This window comes from Seriola dumerili, unplaced genomic scaffold (assembly GCF_002260705.1).
Source record: "Seriola dumerili isolate Sdu_G_001 unplaced genomic scaffold, Sdu_1.0 BDQW01000024.1, whole genome shotgun sequence".
NCBI lineage: Eukaryota > Metazoa > Chordata > Actinopteri > Carangiformes > Carangidae > Seriola > Seriola dumerili.
The window spans coordinates 1,579,815-1,604,404 of NW_019174279.1; the positions used below are offsets into that span (position 1 = coordinate 1,579,815).

Genomic DNA, 24,590 nt, shown 5'->3' on the forward strand with positions numbered 1-24,590 from the left:
ATGAATGAATGTATAAATAATATTAAATTATATCAATATATATATTAATGATATTAATATTAAATTATTACCTATAACAATATATATATATATATATATATATTAAATGATAAAATAATAGTAATTAATTAATTGATTAATTAATTAATGAGATCATCATCATCTTATTATCATCTTTGCTGCATATCATCCCGTCTGTCTCCCCTGCTACACAAAAGTCTACACACTTTTAAGTCATACCACTGAGTTTGAGCACTTTTAATTTTCCTGTTGTTCTGTCATGTCAAAGTACACAGTAAATGAAATGAAGAAACAACTTTAAATACTGTTTACAGTTTAAACACTTTAACTGTGACTTATAGCTTCATATTCTTATCTTTTCTTGTATATATCAAGAAATTATTCAGAATGTTTGATAAATCTGTTATTTAATTCCCTGTTTACTGCATCTCAGGACCTGTTGGTGTCACTGCCTGGGGTGTGTACTATGCATTTGGATAAGCCTTGAACAGTGTTGTAGACTGCCATGTCTATTTTGTTTATGCTGTTCCTGTGTAAATAGGGATGGTACTGAGACAGTGCACCTCCCTGTTGCTGTCTATTAACGTTCCCCAATCGATGCGCAGGGGTGCCACATGCTGTCCTCAGTGCTGAAACAGTTTAACACGACTGGCAACCCGTTTTCTTTTTTAGTTCTCCATGAGAAGCTTTACTGACAAAGTGGCCTCACTGCATGTTTTCTTAGATGTAAGACGTGTGTCCCAATCCAACCCATCCCTCGGAGGCTTCAGTCCTGCTTCAGCCAAATTTCAATAGCAATTTGTATATATGGTATTTAAATGCTTGCGAGCTGCTTGGACCCCGATAGTTGCCGCTGGCGGCATTATTGTTGGCATCGTTTTTGGAATGCTCTGTCTGTGAAATGCTGCTAATTAAACAGTTAAACAGTTTGACATTTACTAAAGTCAGTTTTACTTTGCACATTACATAGCTACAGTAGTTATGCCAGTGATGCCAGTTTAGCTTCCATTACTAATTTTAAAAACAATTATATGTTAACATATTAATTTCTATCTAACATACCTGTGGTATCAATACACAATGATACCAATATGCCAAAAGAACCTCTTTTCAGGTGCATTTTAACATGAAATTGTTAGTTTCATACATTTTTTCCTTTGAATTTATAGAATTATGGAAGGTGCTCCAAAATTGCATTACATCATCTACACAATGGAGCGTATTTGCAGAGTTAAGTGCAAAATTTTTATCCTGTATTCTTTTGTTATACTGTTGGAAGAAAGAATGATTGGTTATATCGAATAATGTGAGTCATGGTGGCAGGACAGGGAGAGAAAAAACAGTGTTCCAGGTTCTTACACTCTTGCACAGTCAACGCAGTATTTTGTCTATTAATGGCCCTAACTATGGAAGTGAATGTCCTCACCTGCTCTTGCACTGAGATGCTGTGCAGTGTAGACCAGGATGCCCTCTGGTGACAACGGCTGGAACTGCAGCTGCAAAGCAGTCCTGTGTCTAATGCTCATAGGTGGGAATGACATCCATGAAGACAGGTTCCCGCTGAAGAATGGATCACTGATGGTCACAGCTGAACAGGCAAAACAATACAGCAGTTAAATAATTGAATAGTGGCGGTCTTGTCTCATTAAATAAATAAATAACTTATGTGACGGTGCAGTTAGGGCTCAGTGATGCAACCTTGCTCGCAGTAGAGCCCTGCAGTCCCAAGGGGGCACTGGCAGGTATATCCACTTGGGAGAGGGATGCAGGTGGAGCCGTGGGCACACAGAGGAGGGGGACTGTGCTCGACATCACACACAGACACGGTCTCAGAACAGAGTGCTCCCTTCCATCCAAATGGGCACTGGCAACTGCAGACGGACACAGTCAGACGCTGTGAAGAGCTTGTAAACACTGACATTTCCTTTCGCTATACTTGCACTGTGTAACTGATTTTCTGTTGGTTATTGCAGTCTAGTCACAACAGAACACAGAGAGAGAGTTTTTGGGTGCATGCCACTCAACAATAAGGCCAATCATGTGTTATTCATGAGTGGAATCATTATAAATAATCAGAAAATTAATCCAAAATGTTGTTGTTTCTTTGTCTTTTTCCCCCCACTTACTACACAGATGAGCCGGAGTCCACGCATGTTCCCCCGTTCCTGCAGTGAATATGAACGCACGGCGTGACTCCACATTGACCCACACTGCGCCCGAAGGCTGGATGTCCCGCAGGCTGTCCCAGTACTTGGAACTTTCTGTCTCTTCTTGTGCGAAACTGCACATCAAAAATGCACCCTTCGAAAAGAACAAACACACCGGCAGCCAAACTGAATGTCAGAGAGATATCTTTCGTTTATCTGAAAGAGGATTATCAGAGGAAACAAGAATTCTTTGTTTTGCTCGTATGACGACAAAAGGGTCGACACTAAGATGTGATTAAGATCCGAGTTCTGTTTCCTACTGAAATAAGGCCCGCAAGAAGGAAAACACCTCTCATAATGTGTGCAGAGTTTGAAACAAATCCCTTTGATGGTTGTTTGTTTTATCATGTGACAACACAGGCTTTTATATCAAAGATACATACTTAAATCTGCACATCTTTATTCAATGCTGAATTTGAATTTGATGGAATAAAGTCTCTACACCTGACACCCAAGATTTCAGACGTTTTGAATCCAAGTGCCCCCCCCTTCCTGTCATCATGCATCCCCCTCATCATATTTGCTTTTTGCTTTCATAATTCAATTTTATCAAGACAATATTTGCTTTGGCCTGTACCTGCAGAGCACAGGGCCTTCTATAAATACAAGGCCTGAGCACAAGCCTTGTACTCATCTGCACATGCAGACTCCCTTCTCTCTGCTGCATTAGTCATTGGCATAAACAGGATGCAGGGGAAATGTCATGCTCATTCATGAATATTCATGGCATGATGCTGTCTACTTGGCAGACTCAAGTGATGGTTGCGGCGGGCTAAAACACAGACCATCGAAAAGCGAAGCAGATTTATAAGGAAGATTACAAAAGCTGGTTATTTTTGTTTTGGCTGCATACTCCGCCTTTTGTAAACGAACCAGTAAACCTGACGACGACAATTATACCTTAGAGAAAATGTGGAGCCAATTTGTTTTTGCAGAAAACATTTTCTGACAAAACTTTCAAATTGTTTCAGAATAACATTTTCTGCTCATTTCTCATGGCAATATTTAAAAATCCAGAAAAAAATGTCTGCGGTTCAACAGGTTCAAGATCTCTTTTAGCAAATGACCGCATCAAAGCAGCATGAAAACAGAGATTTAAATGGACAAACGTAAACACAAACTTCCCCATTTCTTGTTATTTGATCAACAGCTCAAACTGGGTAACTGATTTTTTTTTTTTTTTTTTTCCCAACAGCCACAGTGCCTCCTCTGCCACCTTTCCACAGGGGAGTGAGGATCTGTTGATAACTGGGAGTGAAGTGCATTATCAGTGTGTTCACTGCCAGCCATCATGATTAGGGCTCGAGGAAGGTCACACAGATCTGATTAGACGCTCATGAGTTCTCATTACATCCCGAGCAGAAAGGTTATGGTTCCACCAGTGTCGCCCCGGCTCAGGTAGTGCTCACCAACACAGGGGACTATGACGGTCTGATACAGCCTGGGCAAACTGACGCTTTTCCAGAGCTGATTTGATTTTTGAAGGTTTATTTGGTGAGCAGAAAAATGAATTATATAAAGATAAATAAGCAAACACACAAAATCACTCCCGTCTTTAAACATGAAAACCTCTTGTTCACCTGAAATGGATCTGCCATGACATTTGTAATAACAAGCTTCATTGCTATAGTACAGAGACTGCTGAATATGGTTATGATGATATTCATAGCTGTTGTCATTATTACGGTTATGGCAATTTTGCTCCACAGCTCAGCACATTAGCAGCCGCAATGAATGCCCTGCAGAATACATTCCTACACCTGAGAGAGAGAGAGAGATAGAGCATAAATGATGCTGATGATGACAAAGATTATTTGTATGGCACCCTTGTTCAAGTGACCTATCAGCTGTGGAATAGATTTGCACCAAACACACAACTGTGTGTGTGTGTGTGTGTGTGAAGTCATTAAAGGGTGCAGATACAATCAGGCTAGCTCTAACCAAGCTCTGTGCTCTGGTCTGAGCCTGTAACTCCCTTTTCATTACACACCTTCCTCTCTGCTTACAAAGAGACAGAGATCCTGAGAGAGACTCCAAGCCCCAGTGCTCTTACTGCAGACAGCAGTGTTGGGTTTGTAATGAAGCCGTAGCAGTCTTACCCTGGAAGCCATGCCGGAACCTGGAGCCAAGAGGGAGTAGCTCTGGGGTGTACTCATTATATCCACCTACAAAGAGCTGGTTGAAAACATTGAGGCCCACCAGAGGTCCTGGAGACGATCCCGTCCTGTTACGTTGTCCATCAAGCTAAGAAAGACATAGTCAAAATGTCAATACTAAAGCTGGAGTCTTACATCTGTAAGCGTCAGTGTGGGGGCACAATTCATTTGAAAGACTGACTGGCAAGGCTGACAAAATGTATGACCTTGCATTGATCACCAAGTTATTCAGCCTGCGTCCACTTATCATCCACAGTAGCTGCTACTGTATAGTTCCATTCTTTTACCTCTGAACAGACTAAATTCTTCGAAGCATCGGCTCCCCAGGGATCTCGGCCCTTCGGCTGACTCGCTGGCATCTCACTGTTGCTGCAGATTTCTCAAACTGCACTTACATTATGTGAACATCCTGTTCTACCTGATCATTGGACAGAAATGATCTGGAACCTGAGGTGCTCCAAGAAAAACATTCGCCTCACTATAACACCATTTAGAAGCCTACGCCACCCACACCTGGAAGAGTTTGGGAGAGTGCGGGTCAGAGCGGTTTGATGAGATCAAATGAGGGAATATTGTTCGGTAACAGTGGATCCCAACATATTCTGCCTACATACCATCTTTCTAGACCTCCCATATTATTCATTCTGTACACTAGTTTATCCTTTATATACAGTATCTCTATATGCACTTTTGCAACTAGTTAGATGCTAAACTGTGTTAACTGTATTTAGTTGCACTGGTACTGTTAAAGTTAAATCTATTCTAATGTAAAGTGACACCTCATCACGGCCTTAGTGTGGACATAGTTATAAGAATTTTTCCTTCTCAGATTTTTTCATTTGAAGTATCTTTAGAGGTGGAATCATTCAATATTTACACCTTACTAGCTGCTTTCCTTTAGTGGCACCTCAGCATATGAGAGATGACCCATGGCGGCCCTTGGGAAGGGAGCGACTCAGAAGGCTGGGGCTGACATATGTTACTCAGCGTGACGAGCCGAGTCCGTAGACACCCAATTTGTGGACTTTTGAGAAAATTTTTCGTCGCAGCAAGCGGGCCTCGGAGACGTTTAACGAGGCATCCCTTCCGAAGGGAGCGACTTAGAAGCCTGGGGCTGACATATGTTACTCAGCGTGACGAGCCGAGTCCGTAGACACCAAATTTGTGGACTTTCGAGAAAATTTTTTGGAAATTATTAAAACACAGAATTTAACCGTGTCCCCCGGCAGCATATGAGAGACCACCCATGGCGGCCCTTCGGAAGGGAGCGACTCAGAAGGCTGGGGCTGACATATGTTACTCAGCGTGACGAGCCAAGTTGTGGACTTTGGACAAACTTTTCCGTTGTGACATTCACACTAGTCTTAATGGTGTGGCACCTCAGCATATGAGAGATGACCCATGGCGGCCCGGCGGCCCGCCGGCGGCCCCCCCCCTCCCCGTGCACAGGCCATTGCGCCCAGAGCCAAAGAGCTAGCTGCCCAATCGGCGCCTCGCTCGGACCAGCCCCCCCCCCCCCCCGTTTAACCAAGCAATTGAGCGCCCGCAGCCAAAAGGTCGTAAAGTCTTAAGCCGTCCCAGCGCGCCCCCCCCCCGCGTCACAGCATTGCGCCCAGTAGCAAGAGCTAGCTGCCCGGCGGCCGCCGGCGCCCGGACCCTGCCACCCCGTCCCCGGATCAATGGCTCATAGCCGGCCCAGCCGAAGCAAAGTAGCCGCCAGCGCGCCCCCCCCGGCACACGTCAAGTTGCTCGCCCAGCAAGCATCTGTACTCCAGTGGGGTCTGCATCCCACCGAACCTTATATTCATTTCTAATCGGACGCTAGGCCGCCCAGCGGGCCCGCCTGGCGCCCCCTCCACTACCCCCGGCACAGGCATATGCTGTGATCCAAGCAAAGCAGAGCCTAGCCTGCTCTCGGTGGCCCAGCAGCACCCCCCCGCGCATTACCATCAGTTTGTTTGTTATTTCTATAAAATAAATGGAGTATCTGTGTACGTGCAAATAACACGTGAAGAACTTTTATATTACTGTTTTTGCAAATCAACAGGTGGTGCCAAAGCCAAACGAAGGGCAGCTACAACAAATTATCATTGTAATCTCCACAATAATACTGGTTGTCACCCTGGCCCATATCATTTCCTGTTATAGACTAACCTCGGCCCCCCATCTCAGAAAGGAAAGTTGATGTGGCCCCCACTGAAAAAAGTTTGGGGACCGCTGCTTTAAAGGATCTCTCATCAGTATATGTGTACAGCATGTAGGCACGCCTAGTCTTTTCGTTTTCGTTTTTTTTCCAAAGCTGACACTTCACTAATCATCCAGTCACCTTCAGCCATCCTGTTTTCTTGGACCTTCCAAATGTAACAGTGTGAATGTTGATCTGGTGGTTCAGTCGATCACTGACTATGGTGGCTACGCCTGATCCAAGGTTGAATTTATGCACAACTCGGCCATTTCGTATTCCCAAAACGAGGAAGTCATCGCCATCATTTCCTGCAAAACATGTGAAAAGTTTGCTATTAGCACAAGCAGACTCAAAATATGGAATACGTAACACTTCCAGCTAAAAACGCTGAAAACACATTCAAATAAAAAGATATAAACATTACATCTGTAGCAAACATTTAGAATAAATAATACATTTGTGGACTTTAAGATGAAATTTACATTACCATGTGTTTTATTATTTATTTTGCCTCGCTACTTGTTTAGTTTCATGCAACTTGATGACTGCCATCAAAGAATGAACTCCGCTCCATTCCTTGCTGGTGGTGCTTAAAGAAGCCACTTCATTAAACCAATTACTATGTGAAGTGTTCGTATTTCATCTGTTCTTATGTTGTGCCTTTGAATTTGTACCGTTTCCATCACGGCTGCTCACTCTACTGACAAGTGTTTCATTATTCATATTGCTCCTGTTGTGTTTTTGCCTCCACCATGATGAACTGTATTCTCAAGAGAAAACAAGTGTGGGAGATCCACAAGATCTTGTGATTTTTTTTTCTCCCTTCTCCCTCTTTTGATGAAATATTCCGGAGACAGTGACACACGGTGGTTACCTGCCACCACACCTGACCCTCGCAGAAAGGAGATCCTAATTTAACGAGATGGCTGCTGACAGCATCACAGAGCACCTACGCCTCAAAGTCTGTTTAAGGCAATTAACGCTAATACTTTTGAGATGCTTGGCTCACATGTTTATTTTATTCGATCAAAGCCAACATGCTTCTTTTTGAGAGTCAAGAACAATAACCGTTTAGCTGGAAATCAATTAATTGCTGGACTGCAGGAAGACTCATTATTAATGTCTCAAAATCTGCCAAGAAAGAAAATCCTCAGCGAATCCTCTTGATTAGAGGATCTCAGAAGAGAGTGGAAATCTATTAGATAGCGCATTAACATACACAGCGGGTGAAACCCCTCAAAACAGCAATTGCATTTCCTTTAAAATCCTTAATGAAGTTTGACAACTCAAATCCAACTAAGGAGACATCTCAAAGTTGCTTTCCTCTTTTCATTTGACCGAAAGAATTATTTTAAATTGCTGTGCGGCGTGTCAGGCTTGAGCTCACCTTGTCCTTTATGCCCAGCGAACAGGATCAGGTTGTCTTTCACAGCGGATGAATTGCTGGTGAGTGTGAACTTCAGTTTGAACTCGTAGAACAGACTGAGGCTCGGGATGGAGGAATAGGCCACAAAGGAGGTGTAACCAAACTCATCACTCCCGCTGAATCTGGCACGAGTTATGTTGATGGCTGCAAAACAGACACATTTAAAAGATCACATTTATGTTAAAATGGGATAATAGAGGAATAGGAAATAGAATTAGGAGGGCTGATTCATCATCTCCTTCACATGTTACCAAAAGATGGCACTATTGCTACACAATACAAACCAGGGATTAGTGAAATATTTTCTTTTCTGAATGCTATTAGACGATGACCTGTTTTCAAATACTATCACCTCTTCAGTCCTTTTCTATTTTCATTAGTAGCTGTTTAGGAAGGGCTCTGGCAAGAAAGCATCGCTTCATACCCAGTGTTCACGAGGGTAGCACAATAATCCCAGTGATTCAATTACAATCTCAAGTTTACTTATTCAGAACGCATGGTTGATTCAATAATACTCTCTCATGTATCCCATCTCAGCGTACCCATCTACTTGATTTTACACTGGGGACTCAATGTAAATTTCCCCTCGCTCATTCAAAATTACACGCTGCTCTATGTGTGTCTGTGCGTGTGTGTGTGTGTCTGTGTGTGTATGTATGTTTTCCTTTTTACAAACCAGTGAGGATTTAAACACAAAACTGCTCTTCTTCACTGCAAACACCTTGCATATTCTTCTGCAGCCCCAGGCGACGGCTAAGAGGAGTTCAGAGCTCCCCTCTGCGACTGCCCTCAGCTCTGTTTGGCTGTTAAATTATTAATAAAGCTGGAAATGCTTCTGTTATCATTTCTAGTCTGGTAGAGCTGTATTTGCCTGTTGTTTCACTGAATGGCCTCAGTGTTAGAGCTACATCTTATTTTTTTAAGCTGTTGTGTGATGGAATTAATCATATAAACGATTATCTTTTTGTTCTGTAACAACAATTGAGCTGTGTGTGTGTGTGTGTGTGTGTGTGTGTGTGCTTTCCCCACACGTTCAGATCAGATAAGAATATATAAACCATCATGTGTTTATGAATGGGCTATTTACCTTACTCTACTGATCTAAACTGATATTAGCTAATTTTAGAAGAGCAAGAATTAATACAAATTTCTATTACTACAAATGTGATATGAAGTTACTGTTAGTCAGTAACTGTTTTATACTGCATAATATTAGATCATCTAATTACATCATTTTATCAGAATTTCTTTTCAAAACTTTCTTTTAATTAACTTTTAATTCCTATTTACACTTGTCATAATATATAATGGATGAACAAAATAACCCGAACTGTGCTATCTAACTAAATCCAAGGAAAATGCACTGACTTAATTATTAACTTGAGAATTATATTGTTCACATTTTTACACTTCCATTTTTACTGTTTGTCATGTTTCCATATCAAGTGCCATTATATCCTAAAGTTTTGTCACCTAGTTTTGGTATATAGGATGGTTACAGAGACAGACAGAATACAGTTCATCATTGCAAATTTCCAAAACAAAACACACCATCTACATCAGATGGATATCAAAAAAACTTTGCCCCATATTTTTGAGCTATCCTGCAAGCAGGTTTAATCTTGATTAAGGCTGAGTTTACTCAGTTACCTTTGGGTGTGCTGAACAGTATACATCCAAACTCACATAATACATAAGATCTATGAGGTGATAGGACTGTAGTAGTGAATTACTGAGTAAATCTGTAGGTTTTTTTTTTTACTCATTCACTCATTATTTGGACATCTACTTATTCTCAGGCATATGGCATGAGCATAGTTTTCAAATGTGTAAAGAGAATATCGATAGAAATCATTTTTATAGGTATACATGTACGTGTTCTTAGTCAATAGTTTCTGTTGGCTAACTCATCATTGTGCAACACTCTGAAATACTGCTCAGTGCTGGTGAAAGTAGTGGTTAGAAAATAGTACCAAAAAACTGCCTCATGAGCTGCCTCTGTGAAATGCATCCACAGAAATGAAATAATATAACATAGTATTTCCACTTTTCTGGGTATTTGTGTAATATGGTGCAATCGAATAGGAGCGGCAGAAGAAAAACCGAATGGATTGTAAAATTCATTCTGACAAAAAACTGCATGTACATGGTGGGCACAGAGCAGCTGGAAAACAACACATTTCCTGAGTTAGAGGTTCTGTGTACAGTATACTATTATATTCTTTTCAGTCTCAGAACAATGCAAGGTTAACAGAAATTTCACTAAATCAATACTAGACTGATGTGCTGATGGAGAATAATGCTAGTGTTTGAGTGTTTAAGCACAAACATGAAATCTTTTGAGATCGGACTGTATGAGATGTATCTATGGAAATATAATGTACTAAAAACAGATTGCATTACATAACTATATCTACACTTGGCTGTTTGTGTGTTTGTTATTCGACTGTTTAAGCAGTGTTAGCATTTCCTTGCTTTGTGCACTCAGACTTGACAACATTAATTTGAAATTAAAATGATAAGCACATTTGCAAGTGGTGAAACTGTGCTAGCATTACTGTACACTTCACATTCAGTGTATTGTTTTCAGTACTCTATTAATTCTTAACATGAATCCTTAACAGGAGGTATGGGCAACTTGTGTACAAAGGTAGACCATTAATAATTCTGAGTGAAGTTATCTTAAATATCCATTAATGTTTCACGAGCTCAACTCTTGAGGCATCAATACCACTTCCTAGTCTTCCCTTTCCTCCATTTCCTGCGTGTTCACAGACCAACCTCATCTATTAAAGCGCATGTGGGAAGAAAGAACAGAAAATATTACATTTAGAAAAAATCACATCACTGTTTCAACTTAAGGTTTTTCTCAAATAGAGAATAAAAAAAAAAACAATTACCATGCTTTCAGCGACAGTATTTTGCTAAGGATAATACATGAGGAAAAGTTCTACAAGTAACAAGTACAAAAAAGCCGTGAGAGGCAGGAAGACTTTAGGAGTTATCACTTTTGACTCTGATCTTATCTGATGATATCAGGATTAAAATTCAAATGTCAGCCATATACATAGTGTGACACTGAAAGGTTAGATTACTCTGTTTGGTATGTGGGTGCTGAGAGTTTGACAGGGGCTGTGGCATGGCTGAGCAACTTATATGCCAAGCACCCTGCTGCTCCTACAGTCAGTTCAGTCAAGCAAAACCCTTTGTTTCTCAAAACCATAGCCTGTGAAGCCCCCTAACCCTTTTCATGGTATTTCTATTTAGAAAATATATTAATTAAGAATTGAAAATTACCATTACTATCATTTCTAGATCATTTGAAATACATATATGATACTGCATTCATTTGGTGTTAGATAGCTGAAAAATTTGTTTCCGACTAGAAAAATTAATGTCAGAACAAAACTTTGGAAAGTCTGTGAAAATTTTGGTACATGACTTGCTGAGTTGTTGACATCATATAGCCTACGCAGAAATATGGCAGATGAAAGTAAATGTTTGGTCACTGGTGAGGCTCTACTTCAGAAAAGCTAAATGCTAACATCAGCATGCTAACATCAGCATGTTAACATCAGCATGCTAACATGCACATTGACAATGGTAACATGCTGACGTTTAGCAGGTAAAATGTTAACCATGTTCACCATCTAAGTTTTCCCTATCAGAGTGCTAATATTTGGAAATTGGAATTAAACACAAAGCATAGTATTTGGTCATAAACCAAAGCAAATTAAAAATTTGAGGAAAGATCCAAAGAAACCACCTGGAGGTTTGTAAGATTTCAGTTTGGATCCCCAGAGGCATGTAAAAACATAGCAAGTTTAACAGTGAGTTCAGTTGTCCAGTATATCTGGTTCATTTCTTATGTTAAAAGACCTATTTATTAAGCTTTTCTATTGCTACAAAACCAGCATTAGCATTAACAGCTGTTTACTTCCCAGTCTTGCCTAGAGCTTCAGTCATCGTTGCGTTTACAAGACAATAGGTTATATGCCCCATTGAGCAGCGCCACTTCTTCAGACGACTTGGCTGGGCTAGCTGGTTAGCATGCTAACTTCAGCAGAAGAAAAGAAGTGAGAGAAAGAGAAGCGAAATAAGAGGTTTGCTTTCCGCCACTGGAGACAGCTCTTGATGAATAAAGGAATGAAGTTTGATGCTCAATTCAAAACATTTATTCTGGACTGCTAAGTAAACAGCTGGTAATGCTAATATTGGCTACGTAGCGAAAGAAAAACTTACAAATAGCTCCTTTAGTCAGTTCAACAACTGCTGTTTTTCAATGACTTAGGCTTAGGTGGAGATCACTTATAACACCTGTATTTGTGTTTCAATATTTCAATAATTCTGTATATAACATGTACAGATCCCATCAATGATATGTTTTTGGTTTCTGTTGTTAGATAACTGCATGACTATTATAAACTCATTCAAGAGTCAAAATGCTAACAGCTCAGAAATTATTAGTCCTGGTTAGCCAGTCAGCATTTCATGTCCCTTGATGAAATCTCTTTTCTTTTTCTTTTTTCATAGCTGTGGAGTTGTGTGATAGAAATAGAAAGTTAATATATGCTAGGGTATTATGTTAAACAGCAGCCTATAATGAAAGGGAAAATAAGTGACCACAGATGGGCAGATGTGACAGTGAGCTAGCTTATTAACATCTCTGGTAATGTGAGAACACATCGACACCCTAGGTAAGGTACAGCAGCAGCCTCACATTTTTAGAGAAAAATTACCAATAAAAGTTACTTTGAGTCTGTGCTGTGCTGGAATTACAGATGTTTGGAATAAAGATCTTATGAACTGAAAAGAGTCTTTTGGAATATTCAGCAAAGCAGCTGTGAGTTTTGCTTTGATTATCGGACTATTGCTGCAGGAAGACGTTTCTGCCTTTTCAGCAGAATTTAGTTTCATTAATCCCTTTACTTAACAACAGGCTCTCATTCTGCCAACTGCTCAAGGCTCTCATTCACCAACTGTTTGCAGATCAGCCTCTTAATAATGCTGCTAAATCTACGCTGCATTGATCTGAGTGGAGCTGCTCTTTGTAACACTCACGTTCATCACACAGTAGACCTTGCCTTCCGTAGGGGCAGAGACACACAGCCTCCAGTGGCGACTTTGGGATGCATGTGGCTCCATGACCGCAGGGGTTGCGCTCACAGGCATTGAACTGGCACAGCCGGCCTGTGTAGAGCGGGGGGCACTCGCAGAACCAGTCCTCAGCATCACTAAACGTGTATACATAGAGGGAGACATCATTAGGCCAGAGGTGAAAATGGACCATGACATTGTAGCAACATGTCCAGGTGCTTTACAAGCTCGCACAGTGGCCTGCTGAACACACAGGGAGAGCAGCGAGGATAAAATAACCCAACCTGTAATGCATGAAAGATTTGAAAAGATGTTAAGAGTAAATGTGGCCAGCCTGATGGAATACTTTGTGATATATGAGAACTGCTGAAACACCAGCATTTCAGTGAATGCTTCACAGATAGCGGTGGAGAAAAATAAGGTTCTTGTTAAGGATTTATTCATCTTAAAAGCTAATGCAGAGGCAAAAATGACTTCACATGTCTTCTGGTGAAGGTTAACACACGCACCCTGAAAAACAACAGCAGAAAGCAGATGATTAGTAACGTGTCAGGAAACTTAGAACCAGAAATTGTACAAGACTTTCGGTGTCTTCTTTCCTCGATTCATATGCGTGCGATTCGTCTCTTGGCAAGAAGAGGAGGGTGATCTAGCATGCAAAGTAATATCCAGACAAGGATTTTATAAAATGCTCTACGATGTGCGCGACTTTGAAAGGTATAATATCAGATAGAGGAAGCATCGGTGGGGTTTCAAATCTATAAATTAATAATGTGTTTTGAGCAGCAGCACTGCAGGATGTATCCTCCTTGCTCCTTGAAAAACTAGCTTCTTGAAATGAAATATTTACATTCTGTCACCATAGTTGAGCATTGTTAGATATGACTTTATTGAGGTACAAAAGGATGCTGTACAATGCAGTAAAATTTCTAGTGTATGATTAGTAACAGGCTGCTAATGTCAATTTCAAGATGTTTTAAGGCACATGTTCACGCACTGTCGCTGCCAATCGTGACCGTTATTTTCAAAATAACAGTCACAGATGGAAATTGTCATGCATTGAACAGAGCCGCCATCGTCATTCATATAAAGTTTGACAACCTGTGTGAAGAAGAATCAAATATTTAATGGAGCACCTCCTGGTTGTGTCTCCATGTTTCAGAGCTTTGAGTGCTGCTAATTTGTCCCTCGCATTGTCAGTTAGTGTTTGCGTTTAAATGCTGGTGACAAACACACACTGTGTGGGTTTTCCTCCAGATGCTCCAGTTTCCTCCCACCATCAACACCCCCCCCACACACACACACACACAAAAAACAAAAAAAAAAAACAAGTAGGTTAGGTGAATTAGGTGACAGTCTAAATTGCTGGTGCGAATGTAAGTGTGAATGTGTCTGTGTGTGTGCTTTGCCTGCTGTATACTAACTCCTTGGCTCCACATTCCTGCACTGGACAAGTGGGTGTAGAAAATGTATAGATGGGTGGATACACAAATTTAATAATGTGGAAGACTTGACAAATTAGTATAGATGCTATAAAGTTAGATCATGTTTACAAACACTGAATTCATGCAATTTTAAACCTGCCTCTATGTGCACAATTCTCTAAAAATGTGGTGGTTGTGGTTTAGTTGAGGATGTATTTATTTATTCATGTCTTTTTACATAAAATATTTGAGTTGAAGTACATCAGAGCTAAAGGAAGAGACACTCACACACAAACAAAAAAAAAAAAAACCCCAGCTCATGATACAAAGGAATCACACAAGGCCATGCAACAAGAATGACCTTGAAACAATTCACCACCTTCACTGGGTAAACAACAGTTCTTTCCAGATGTGTTGAGAGCAGCTTATAATTAACAGTCTGGACAGGAATCAGTCGCGTTGGAAGTTTTGCCTGACGCCTGTTTGTTGTGGCAAGACATTCAGATATCTTTGCATCCTTATAGAACAATATTGTGACTATTGAGAAAAGAGACGTTAACAATTAAATCCATATATTTTATAATCAGTGTATAAGCATTTAACAAACAGTTTATATTGCAGTATCGTGTAGTTGAAGGCAGATTTAAAGAAATTTTTATGTGGTTCTTAATCTATAGAATTTGTCAACAATTATTATTACATTATTATAACTTTGTTTCACTATTTTATACATTATCTGTTCATACACAGTAGGAGTTATAGTTGTTAACAGATACATTAATAAATACTTAGATCTGCTCACCACTATGTTACCCTGTTTACACACTGAACTTAAAAAAGTGTTGCCAAGTGAACGTACTAAACCAGATGTAATCTAAAGGAGGATAAACCAGTAAAAATGAATTGTCAAATCACTTGAGTGTAAGCACTAGAAAAAGGCAGTGGTTATTTCTGGCTCAGAAAAGGTAAAGTGTAGATGGACGGGGGGAAGGAACACGGTTGAAAACACTTGAGTTTTAATTGGCCTAATCAAAAACTTGATGTGTGGGGTGACAAAAGGTTATTTTAATTTGCCAGAGGCAATCACTTTGATTACTAAATTGTAGTAATGTTTGCAGACTAATTTGAATATGTTAATCACAAATGCATAAAGTTGGTACTCGCCATATCTCAAACCATTCAAAGGCTGCAACTCCACAGCACACATGCTGCATAAATTATTAAGGAGGACTACATTTTTAATCTAATGAGTACCAGATAAAATAATGAATAATTGACCGGTTAGCTTATGATATCCCTGTCAGCCACTACAATAAGCTGTGTGGTCACATGCATTTCTCAAATTTCATCCCTTGTAAGTTATTTACAGAACACTTCTTTTCAAGTGCTTGTTGGTATGCAAATACACTTCAGCAGTCAGGCACTGATGAGGCTCTGCCATGGCAGTCTTCAGTTCTCCGGATGAAAGAATTTAGTCCACTTCATCCTTTGTTAAAATAAAAAAAGGACCACTGGGTTTAGCCGATATTATTTATAGAGAAGAACTGCTTTGGTACCGAAACGCCATTTGCTTTCCAGTACTGTAAACAGCCAATTGGACACTGTTATACTACAGGCACTATGATTCTTAGTTGGTGGGAGGGAAAATCATTTGAAAGATGACTTGCTCTTCACCCAATTATTTGTCATTTGAATTATGAGCAAAGGGATGAAGTGGAATTTACACACGGCATTCACCTGACGTACTCAAGCTCCTGTTTGAGCAAATGCTTGCTCGATATTTCCCTGACCTCTTCCAGGCACCCTTACAAACATTTCCTTGGCGGAGAACTAGGGTGATGTCTGTTAAGTCTCCATCACAGAGTCTTTTGAAACATACTGCCATAGAAAAGAATACTTTAGATGATACTTGAAATAAAATCCTTATAGAAAAGGGGCATAAAGCATGAGGGAACTTTTCTCAAGGGATCAGACAATTTTTCTGTGGTCCAACCTAGAGCACACTGCACTCTGAGGAAAGCTGTGCTTTTCTCAAACACTTATACTCACGCGTTCAAACTTGACTTTTTTCAAATGCGCTAATAAAAGTTTTTTCTTCTTTTTGATAAACTCTTGATACTTAACTCATGTCTGAGAAATAAAGGTTTGTATCAGAGATTTAACTTTAGAAGGGTGATAAAATTGATCTGCTTTAGACACTAGTCAGCCTCTTGGGTGAGGGTGGGTGAGGCCAAACTATTTCTTTTCTATGGGCACAAAACTCATCCAGGACTTAGTCTCCCTGTTGTGATGTAACAGTATCACTGGTCGTTTCTCTCACCAACACACAGGCTGTAAATAGCAAGCCCACACTGAGCCAAATGATGTGAAGTTCTACCTACTTGTACCAAACACAAGTAGCATTTGCAAAGAGAGAAAAATATGGCAAAATGTTGAGCTGTGTTTTTGTTGGAACTAAAACTGAAAAAGTGTTTAAAAGGAAACAACAACAACGAAAATGTCATCTGTCACTGACATGACAAAGGAGTGAAACAAAAAAAAAAAAAACCCCAACCAGTTTAAGTGATAAACTGTGAGAACACTGGCTGAGCTGGATGAACACAATGGATGAAATTACATGATGTTTTTGCCTAGACTGCTTGACACCTCACTGAGGAGAACAGATTTCTTTAACTGGAGATCATAATGTTCTCCACTAAAACCACCTGCTGATGTGTGTCTACATAGACACACACACACACACACACACACACACACACACACACACACACACACACACACACACACACACACACACACACACACACACACACACACACACATATCAATTTCCTTCAGTATTTGACACAAACCACTGCAGAAGGCTGTGGATAGTGTAATTACTTCTATGTTTTGTTTTCTCATGATCACATAACAATTTTTAGGCACTTCTATTGCGGAGAGAAATATTTGATATCTACAGATAGCTGTACTGCATTCCTCTGATTATGTATAATTACCTCAGTGGAGTCTTGCACATTTTGATAATAAATACAAGGTTACAGTTTGGGTTAAACTGAGAACAGAAACTAATTATTTTGTGTCTACTAATGAATTTTGAGACATTATTACAGACTCAGACTTGTTATCACAAGTACGCTGTTGAATAAAATTGTCTCACATTCAAAACTTGGGTTCAATAAGAAATCAGCTGTAGCTCTAGAGGCGTTATTTAGTCAACTCTAATGAAGCTGGTAACCAGAACAACAACATCTGATAGTCTACAGTACACATGCTCCTTACAATCCTTGTCATTCAAGATTCAATTTACAACCAAGTGGAGGCTATCTGCTTCCTTAAAAGGTAAAGGATAAGGCTGGTGATTATTCTATAGTTTTTGGGTTTTTTTTGTCAATAAATTCCATGACCAAAACCAAACCGATCTGAAAAAGTATTGTCTATTTATCGAAAGTCTAATATGTATTATATCTTTGAGTTGATTCTACACTGTCCTGCAGCCACTCACTACAGCACCAACTAGGCATTCATCCGCTGCTGAAAATAGTCCCCAAGATGCTTTAGTTAATCCTGTTTGCTAAAGTTTGCTAAAAACTACAGTGCTCAGCTCTTTTAGGAAAATTTCTGAGCCTTTTTGAAAATTTGAACTGTGCATTTGTTAACTAGGAACCAATGGGCTCAAGGCGAAGGGCCACAGGCAGGTTAAGGGAGTCGGAAATTAGTGAGAAACGGATTAACACACTGTCAATTTTGGTCTGTTTTATGGAATTAGTTGACAAAAACAACAAACATTTTATAATGCCGCCCTGATCCTTGAAAAATACCCTTGAAGAAAAAAAAACCAGCATGGTTACTTTCATTTCAACATTATTTCTACGCTCTACTCAGAATAAATCATTCGGAAACCAAAGTTCATTGACCTTTCTCTTTCTGTTGTTTTTTATTGTTGAGTCAGAGGTCTAAATAACAAATATGGCCATTTGTAATAGAAAACCTAATGCAGAAGCATTTCTTGCTCCTGTTTTCATATCGATTTATCTGTGACTTGTCGCCAAGTCACACTAATAATTGCATAATTACTATCTAGTTACTTTTAGGTATGTCAAGGTTTCACAGACACTAATTTTAAAAAAAGAAAAATCTCTATGTGTATAAAAATAACCAATATGGACAAAAAAACACCCTCACACAGTTGTTTTGAATGCACTTGTCCTCCAAAATTCAAAGACACAAATGCAATAAACTCTATAATGAGCAAGTTCTCAGGAAATATTCTTCAGGGATTGCAATTGCACACAGGATGATAGCTCTGTTTGTTTCTCATGGTGAATTAAAATAATTGTATCTTGGACCTTGAGTTATTTTATAGGTACTTTGAAACAAGAATAGCTGGAACTCTGATTAAGATAAAATTGGTTTCACTTTCTTTGTGGAGAACATTTGCAGACAGTGAAATGGAGAATTGGGAGAATTTATTGTTAAGTGGAGTTGTGTGTGCCACCGAAGCTGGACCATCGCAGAACAAACATGACACAGTCTCTAACTGCAGCCAATTAGCAGGAAGTAATTCTGTCTGTGTGAGTTCTGCTCTGTGCGTCTGTATGTGTGTGTGTGTGTGAGTGAGCATAAGTCAGTCCTCTCTTCACAGTAACAATTCGGATCTATTTATGTGAGCGAGGAGATCACAAGATTCCATATTCTGATGCTTAACTTTAAAGCAGCTAAAATCAGTATTTTTTATATCTATATTGAAAGGTGTTGCTTGAAGACAAACCCACGGGCCATTATTGCTGGACTATTGTTCAGTGTCTTTCAGCTCTCCATTTTGGTTTTATGGCCTGCATTGTGTTTTTGGTTCATTATCACTGCTCTAATCAGATGCAGCAGGCAGCTTTCTTTAGCAAAAACGCTCTAAAAACAAAAAAGTATAGAATAGCCACATAACAGCACTGAGGGTTATGTGTCAGACTATGGCCTGGGTGCAGTAATTAACATATCATATCAATATATTACATAAAACACACCAGTAGACAGATAAACATAAAATAAATGGTATATTACCTGATGTTCTCTATAATACACATTAGACATATTAAAATTCTTCTTATCTTACTTTAAAATCAACTTCTTGTAACAAACAAGATCTTAAGCAGTTGATGCGTATACAAATATACAAAAAAAAAAAAAAAAAAAAAAAAAAAAAAAAAAAAAAAAAAGAATTTCGCTGGGTGCTTTATACATGGTCTAAAATCGTAGTCCCTAACCACAGACAAGATGCTGCCACCTGCTCCTACAAAAGGTTCACTGCACACCCAGGCAGATGCACACCGGGACGCCATCAACATCAGCACCCCAGCAGCACATCTGTAGTCAGGGGACAGGGGGATCCAGGTGCAAATGTCTTCACGCTGCACCCCCCACCAGCCCCGCAACTGGTCACAAGTACATCTGTGGATTGCATCGGATGGGAGAGTGCAGTATATTTATCTAATTGTCTAATCAGGAGATGATGACATGTTGCATTTTGTATCTGTCTGACAGACACAGGTGTTCACATGAAATATTCTTTTCTTTTTTTCCTCTTGTTTGTTGCAGAGCAACTGAAAAGCACTTACAGCATGGAGAGTGCCTCTTGGACACAATTTCCACTTTAACATTTCGATCTGCTGTTTTTACAGTCGGTCTAATGACATGGTCTGTGCGAGCCGCGGCTGAGGTTTATAAATGATACAGATATCAGGCATCACAGAGCTGGCACCAAAGAATAAAAAAGGCCATGGTCCTTTGGGTGCCGATTGCCCGACTTTTCACATTGATGTCACTTAAATACCTAATATGTATGTATCACCCGGCAACCACAACCCATTATCCTCTCAGGTTTAATATTGATATTCCTACATGCCTAAGTGAACAGAAAACCGCATGAAAAGGGGGATGTCGCCGAAATCACCCCAACTGAACCCACAATCAAAGTCCTTATTCATCCTATTATATTGTGGCAGTGCAATTCAGGGCAACTAACAGAATGAAGAGAGCTCTGTGAACTCCCGGCGACCCCTCCATGCTGTGCGGTTCAAGAGGATACTGCATTAACGTGTGTTCATCACACAGATAATTGCAAGACCCACTCTTTCACACATGACAAGCCAATGTGACCACAATGCCACAGCTTCTTAATTGGTATTCTTAGAGCCATTCATATTCCAATATTCGCGGTGCCCTTTTTCATTTCCTGTCTAATAAATGCAACTGTTAATTGATAGTGTCATAACACAATGAAGGGGACGTCGAGGGCAGCTACTTTCTGGATTACTTAAGGTGAAAGAGTATCACATGTAGTTAATGCATACTTAAAAAAGAAAGCCAACATGGCTGGTAAGTGGGTTGTGATGGCAGTCTGATGAGCTGGACGAGATAAAGATGAAGGAGGAAAGGAGCTTCACATATTTGGCACAGCACAAGGGACTAATGTCGGCTCAGGGATTACCTCTACTGGGCAATCAAATTACTGTACATTTACAGGAAGAAGTGGGAAGAACCACGGCATGACTGTCTCACTCCTTCAGTGAATTTGTCAATAATGTTATGTGTAAAATCAATGTAATTAAAGATGACAAATCTTCATTATGAGGTGTAGTCCTCTGTCAATCTGTTTTTTTTCTATAAGTAAATGACACAATAATTTAACTTCAACGTGATATGAACAACAATATAACACAGTTAGAACATGTCATTATGAAGTCTATAATTATTTTAATCTGCGACAATGGATTTATTTGGCCACATTGGAGCAGCAGAAATAAGATGTAAACACAACACTGACAAATTATCACCTTTTTTTCCAGCTGATGTGGTGAACCTTACACATCCAGCAGACATGGAGCAACACTGACTTTTATCTTGAGTCACATTCACTCATATTCACTCCTCTATTAGCTCTGTTTTTGTCTCCACCAGCTCCTGAGGTAAATATTCATCTCTCAGTTTCTCAATGCTCCGATATGCTCACCAGCTAGTTGCTAATGTTGTCTCTGTGGTGCTGGGCAGGTAGTGCATAATGTGTTTTCAGAGCTTTTTCACTGAAAACAGTGAGTGTGATGAGGTGAGAGTGAACCACAACAGCAGAGCTGTGGGCAGACACTGAAATGCTATGTAGAGCTGAGGGGGAAAGTCATCATCTGTGGGTTCCTCACTATGAGCGACCCATTGAAATACAATCAGTCTTGCCATTCATCGTTAATCTAATTATATTTATCATAGCGGCTTTAAAATTTAGATGTAGTTCCTCTGGTGTAAACGCAGATGTGTCAATGCAGCTTCACACCAAGTTATCTGTATCAAATGTCAGTCTTCAGCGGGAGGTGGAGTGGAAATTTTGAACCGAGCAGGAAGCTGAACAAAAGCAGCGGATGGTCAACAACTAACTGACCTTTCTTATTATTGCTGACCCCTCAGCAGTATTGTGGGACTGAGGGAGAGCAGGCGCCATCACACTGAAGCCGGCACTTTCCCTTTTTTTTGCCTGAGCCTCTGTTATTGCAACGTTTATTGTGTGTTGTGCATTTAATTGGTGCAGTGTTACAAACTCTTGGAGAAGACAGACTTTCAACAACACTGAAAAATTTATCGACTTGCAAAGCTGCAGCTTTTGTAACAGCTTGTTTATTTATAAAAAAAAAAAGATTTGGCATGCAACTGTTACTGACTTGCATCTTCCAAACTTCACCACAAACACTTGAATTATGCATAATGCATATCGTGCCTGGAAGGCAAAAAGGGATTTCAAAATTCTAGAAATTCCATTTTTTTCACCCTTTTTTTTCGATTAATAATACATTTATATTGATTTTCTGCTGATACTGAGTCACAGCTCAGTATTTCACAGTGCACAGTTAGCCTGCAGAACACCTACATTCAAATTAGTCCAATGCAGATAAGATAAGGTTGACAGCTGAACAGTTATGCAGTGGGTTGGTGCTAGGAAGAGGAGCTGTTGCCAAAACTGTCATTTCACTAGCTGGCTGACTGGGTTAGTGTGTGTTCAAAGCTCCCATTGCACAGCCACATCCCCATTCATGTTATTACAGATTGAGAAAACAATTTAAACTGGAATATATATTTCTACGACGGATTCTGTCTGGCTCTGCTTCATACTGAGTGACGTGGGCATAAGAAAACAGCAGCTGGAGATGTAATGACTCTGTCATTCATACTCCATTTTTCTCATGACCTTTGTTGTTTATATCTTAAGCTTATCCAGTAAACACTCCTTTTCTTTTGTTTGACACGTGCACATCCAGAACACTAGTTCTACTCAGCTGCAGTGCACCTCATTTCAAGGGTCATTTTTTTGTGTGCTATGTTGTACTATCACAGGATGAAAATATATTTGAGACACTATTTTATATTCTTAGTGACTTTCAAGTTCAAAGGGAGTTAAGTAATGTTTAATCAGTGTAAAAGGTGACTTAGTACCTGACACAAGTCCCTCCATTACGACAGGGAAGGTGTTGGCAGACGGGCGGGTCACAGTTCTTGATGTTTCTCCCTCTCACTGCCTCACCCACCAGGTAAATCTCCTTTGAGTTGACCTGAAGTTCCCTGATACAGCCAATGAATCTCCTTGCTCCCTTTGCACTCCCATCATGCATCTCCCAGTGGGACGACATATCCCCAAGAAATATGGGACCAAAAGTTCCCTGCAAAAAAAAAAAAAAAAAAAAAAAAAAAAAAAGAAAAAGAAAAAGATCAATGATCATTTAGTAAATCACACAAATATGTTCCCTTTCAAGTATGAATTTAACAGCTAAAAACACGTTCTCAGTATCAGTGTGTGTGAATATATTAACATTATTATTACATTAACAAAACCTTAATGTATATTAAGATGAACAAGAAAGATTAACACTATCAGCTAATGTTACTCTCCAGATTAATGTGGTTTTAGCATAACCTAGACAAGAAACTGGAGTTATCATCTTTCGTTTTTCAGACCCTCTGAACTCATATGATAATACACACGCTGATACAATGAAAAAGAGGTAAAATATCGAAAGAAAAAAATGCTGCAAGCTTTCTTTGATGTGCAAGGTAATTGGGTAGAATTAATGTAGATAAATTCTGTGAACTTGCAGCTTATCCTGCCATAACGGTCAATTTAACAAGTGAGGCATAATTGTGTCTGCTACCAAAGTAGAGCTGAAGAAAAAAGAAAATGGAGCACAAGAACGGTCTCATGTTAGCACTGAATTACATATATATTCCATTCACAGCAGTGACCCCAGGTTGTTCAAATGAATATTGAATACTACTGTCTATTTAGAAGGTTTACGTAATACTTTCATACACCCGACACGCATGATGATGATTAATTTATGAAAGACAAATCATTTATCACAGCCTCATTACTCAATCTTTCAAATTGTGTAAAACGGTGACAATGAATTTCAAAATAAACCTCCCTTGCGTCAAAGGGATTTTTTGTTTAATTCATAAATAGGTTTGTTTTTTATGGTCTTTTTTGAGCAAAACAAACACAAAAAACACCTTTTTTATTTTGACAGTTAGCAAAGTTGATACTGACAGTACTCACTATCCCTGTTTTTAGCTTATTGACATGGATGCTTTTATTTTATCACATCTGGTCATGGGAGATATGAGTGCTGGTTGACGTACAGACAGTTATTACACTTAATGCCTTTCACAATGCAGGCCTCTCATGTCATGTATTAAATGGGTGAGTCAGGCAGACTCTGTTGTTATGGGAGGCTGTATGTCAGAAACTATAAATCTTACTTATGTGGGCCAAGGATCAGTCCTTGCTCAAATCTGTCTCTCCCCGCCTGCTTCCTTTGGGTAAAATTTTGTGTAGTTTAAAAGTTACGCTGATGATGCCGACCTCTCTATGGGATACAATATAGGATAAAAATCCTTCATGAAGAATAGAGCAGATATTCTATGACTTCTTAATACCACTGTGAACGTATCAAATTGCACTGAATCTTGACATTTTCAATTTCACATCAGTCGTTATGAAATCTTAGCAGCCACATCAGAATTTATGTGACTTCGACGTCC

General features: G+C 39.6%; 1 protein-coding gene across 1 annotated transcript in view; it reads right to left on the reverse strand.

The window, feature by feature from the left end:
- Positions 1-24,590, reverse strand: part of eys (eyes shut homolog (Drosophila)) — a 158,397-nt gene that overhangs the window by 13,930 nt on the left and 119,877 nt on the right. The window contains exons 38-45 of the mRNA XM_022762293.1: positions 22,989-23,212; positions 13,057-13,229; positions 7,957-8,139; positions 6,711-6,877; positions 4,328-4,472; positions 2,148-2,322; positions 1,720-1,892; positions 1,448-1,609 (exon numbers count right to left, since the gene is read on the reverse strand). Coding sequence (XP_022618014.1) covers positions 1,448-1,609; positions 1,720-1,892; positions 2,148-2,322; positions 4,328-4,472; positions 6,711-6,877; positions 7,957-8,139; positions 13,057-13,229; positions 22,989-23,212 — 1,402 coding nt within the window. The remainder of the gene's footprint in view (positions 1-1,447; positions 1,610-1,719; positions 1,893-2,147; positions 2,323-4,327; positions 4,473-6,710; positions 6,878-7,956; positions 8,140-13,056; positions 13,230-22,988; positions 23,213-24,590) is intronic.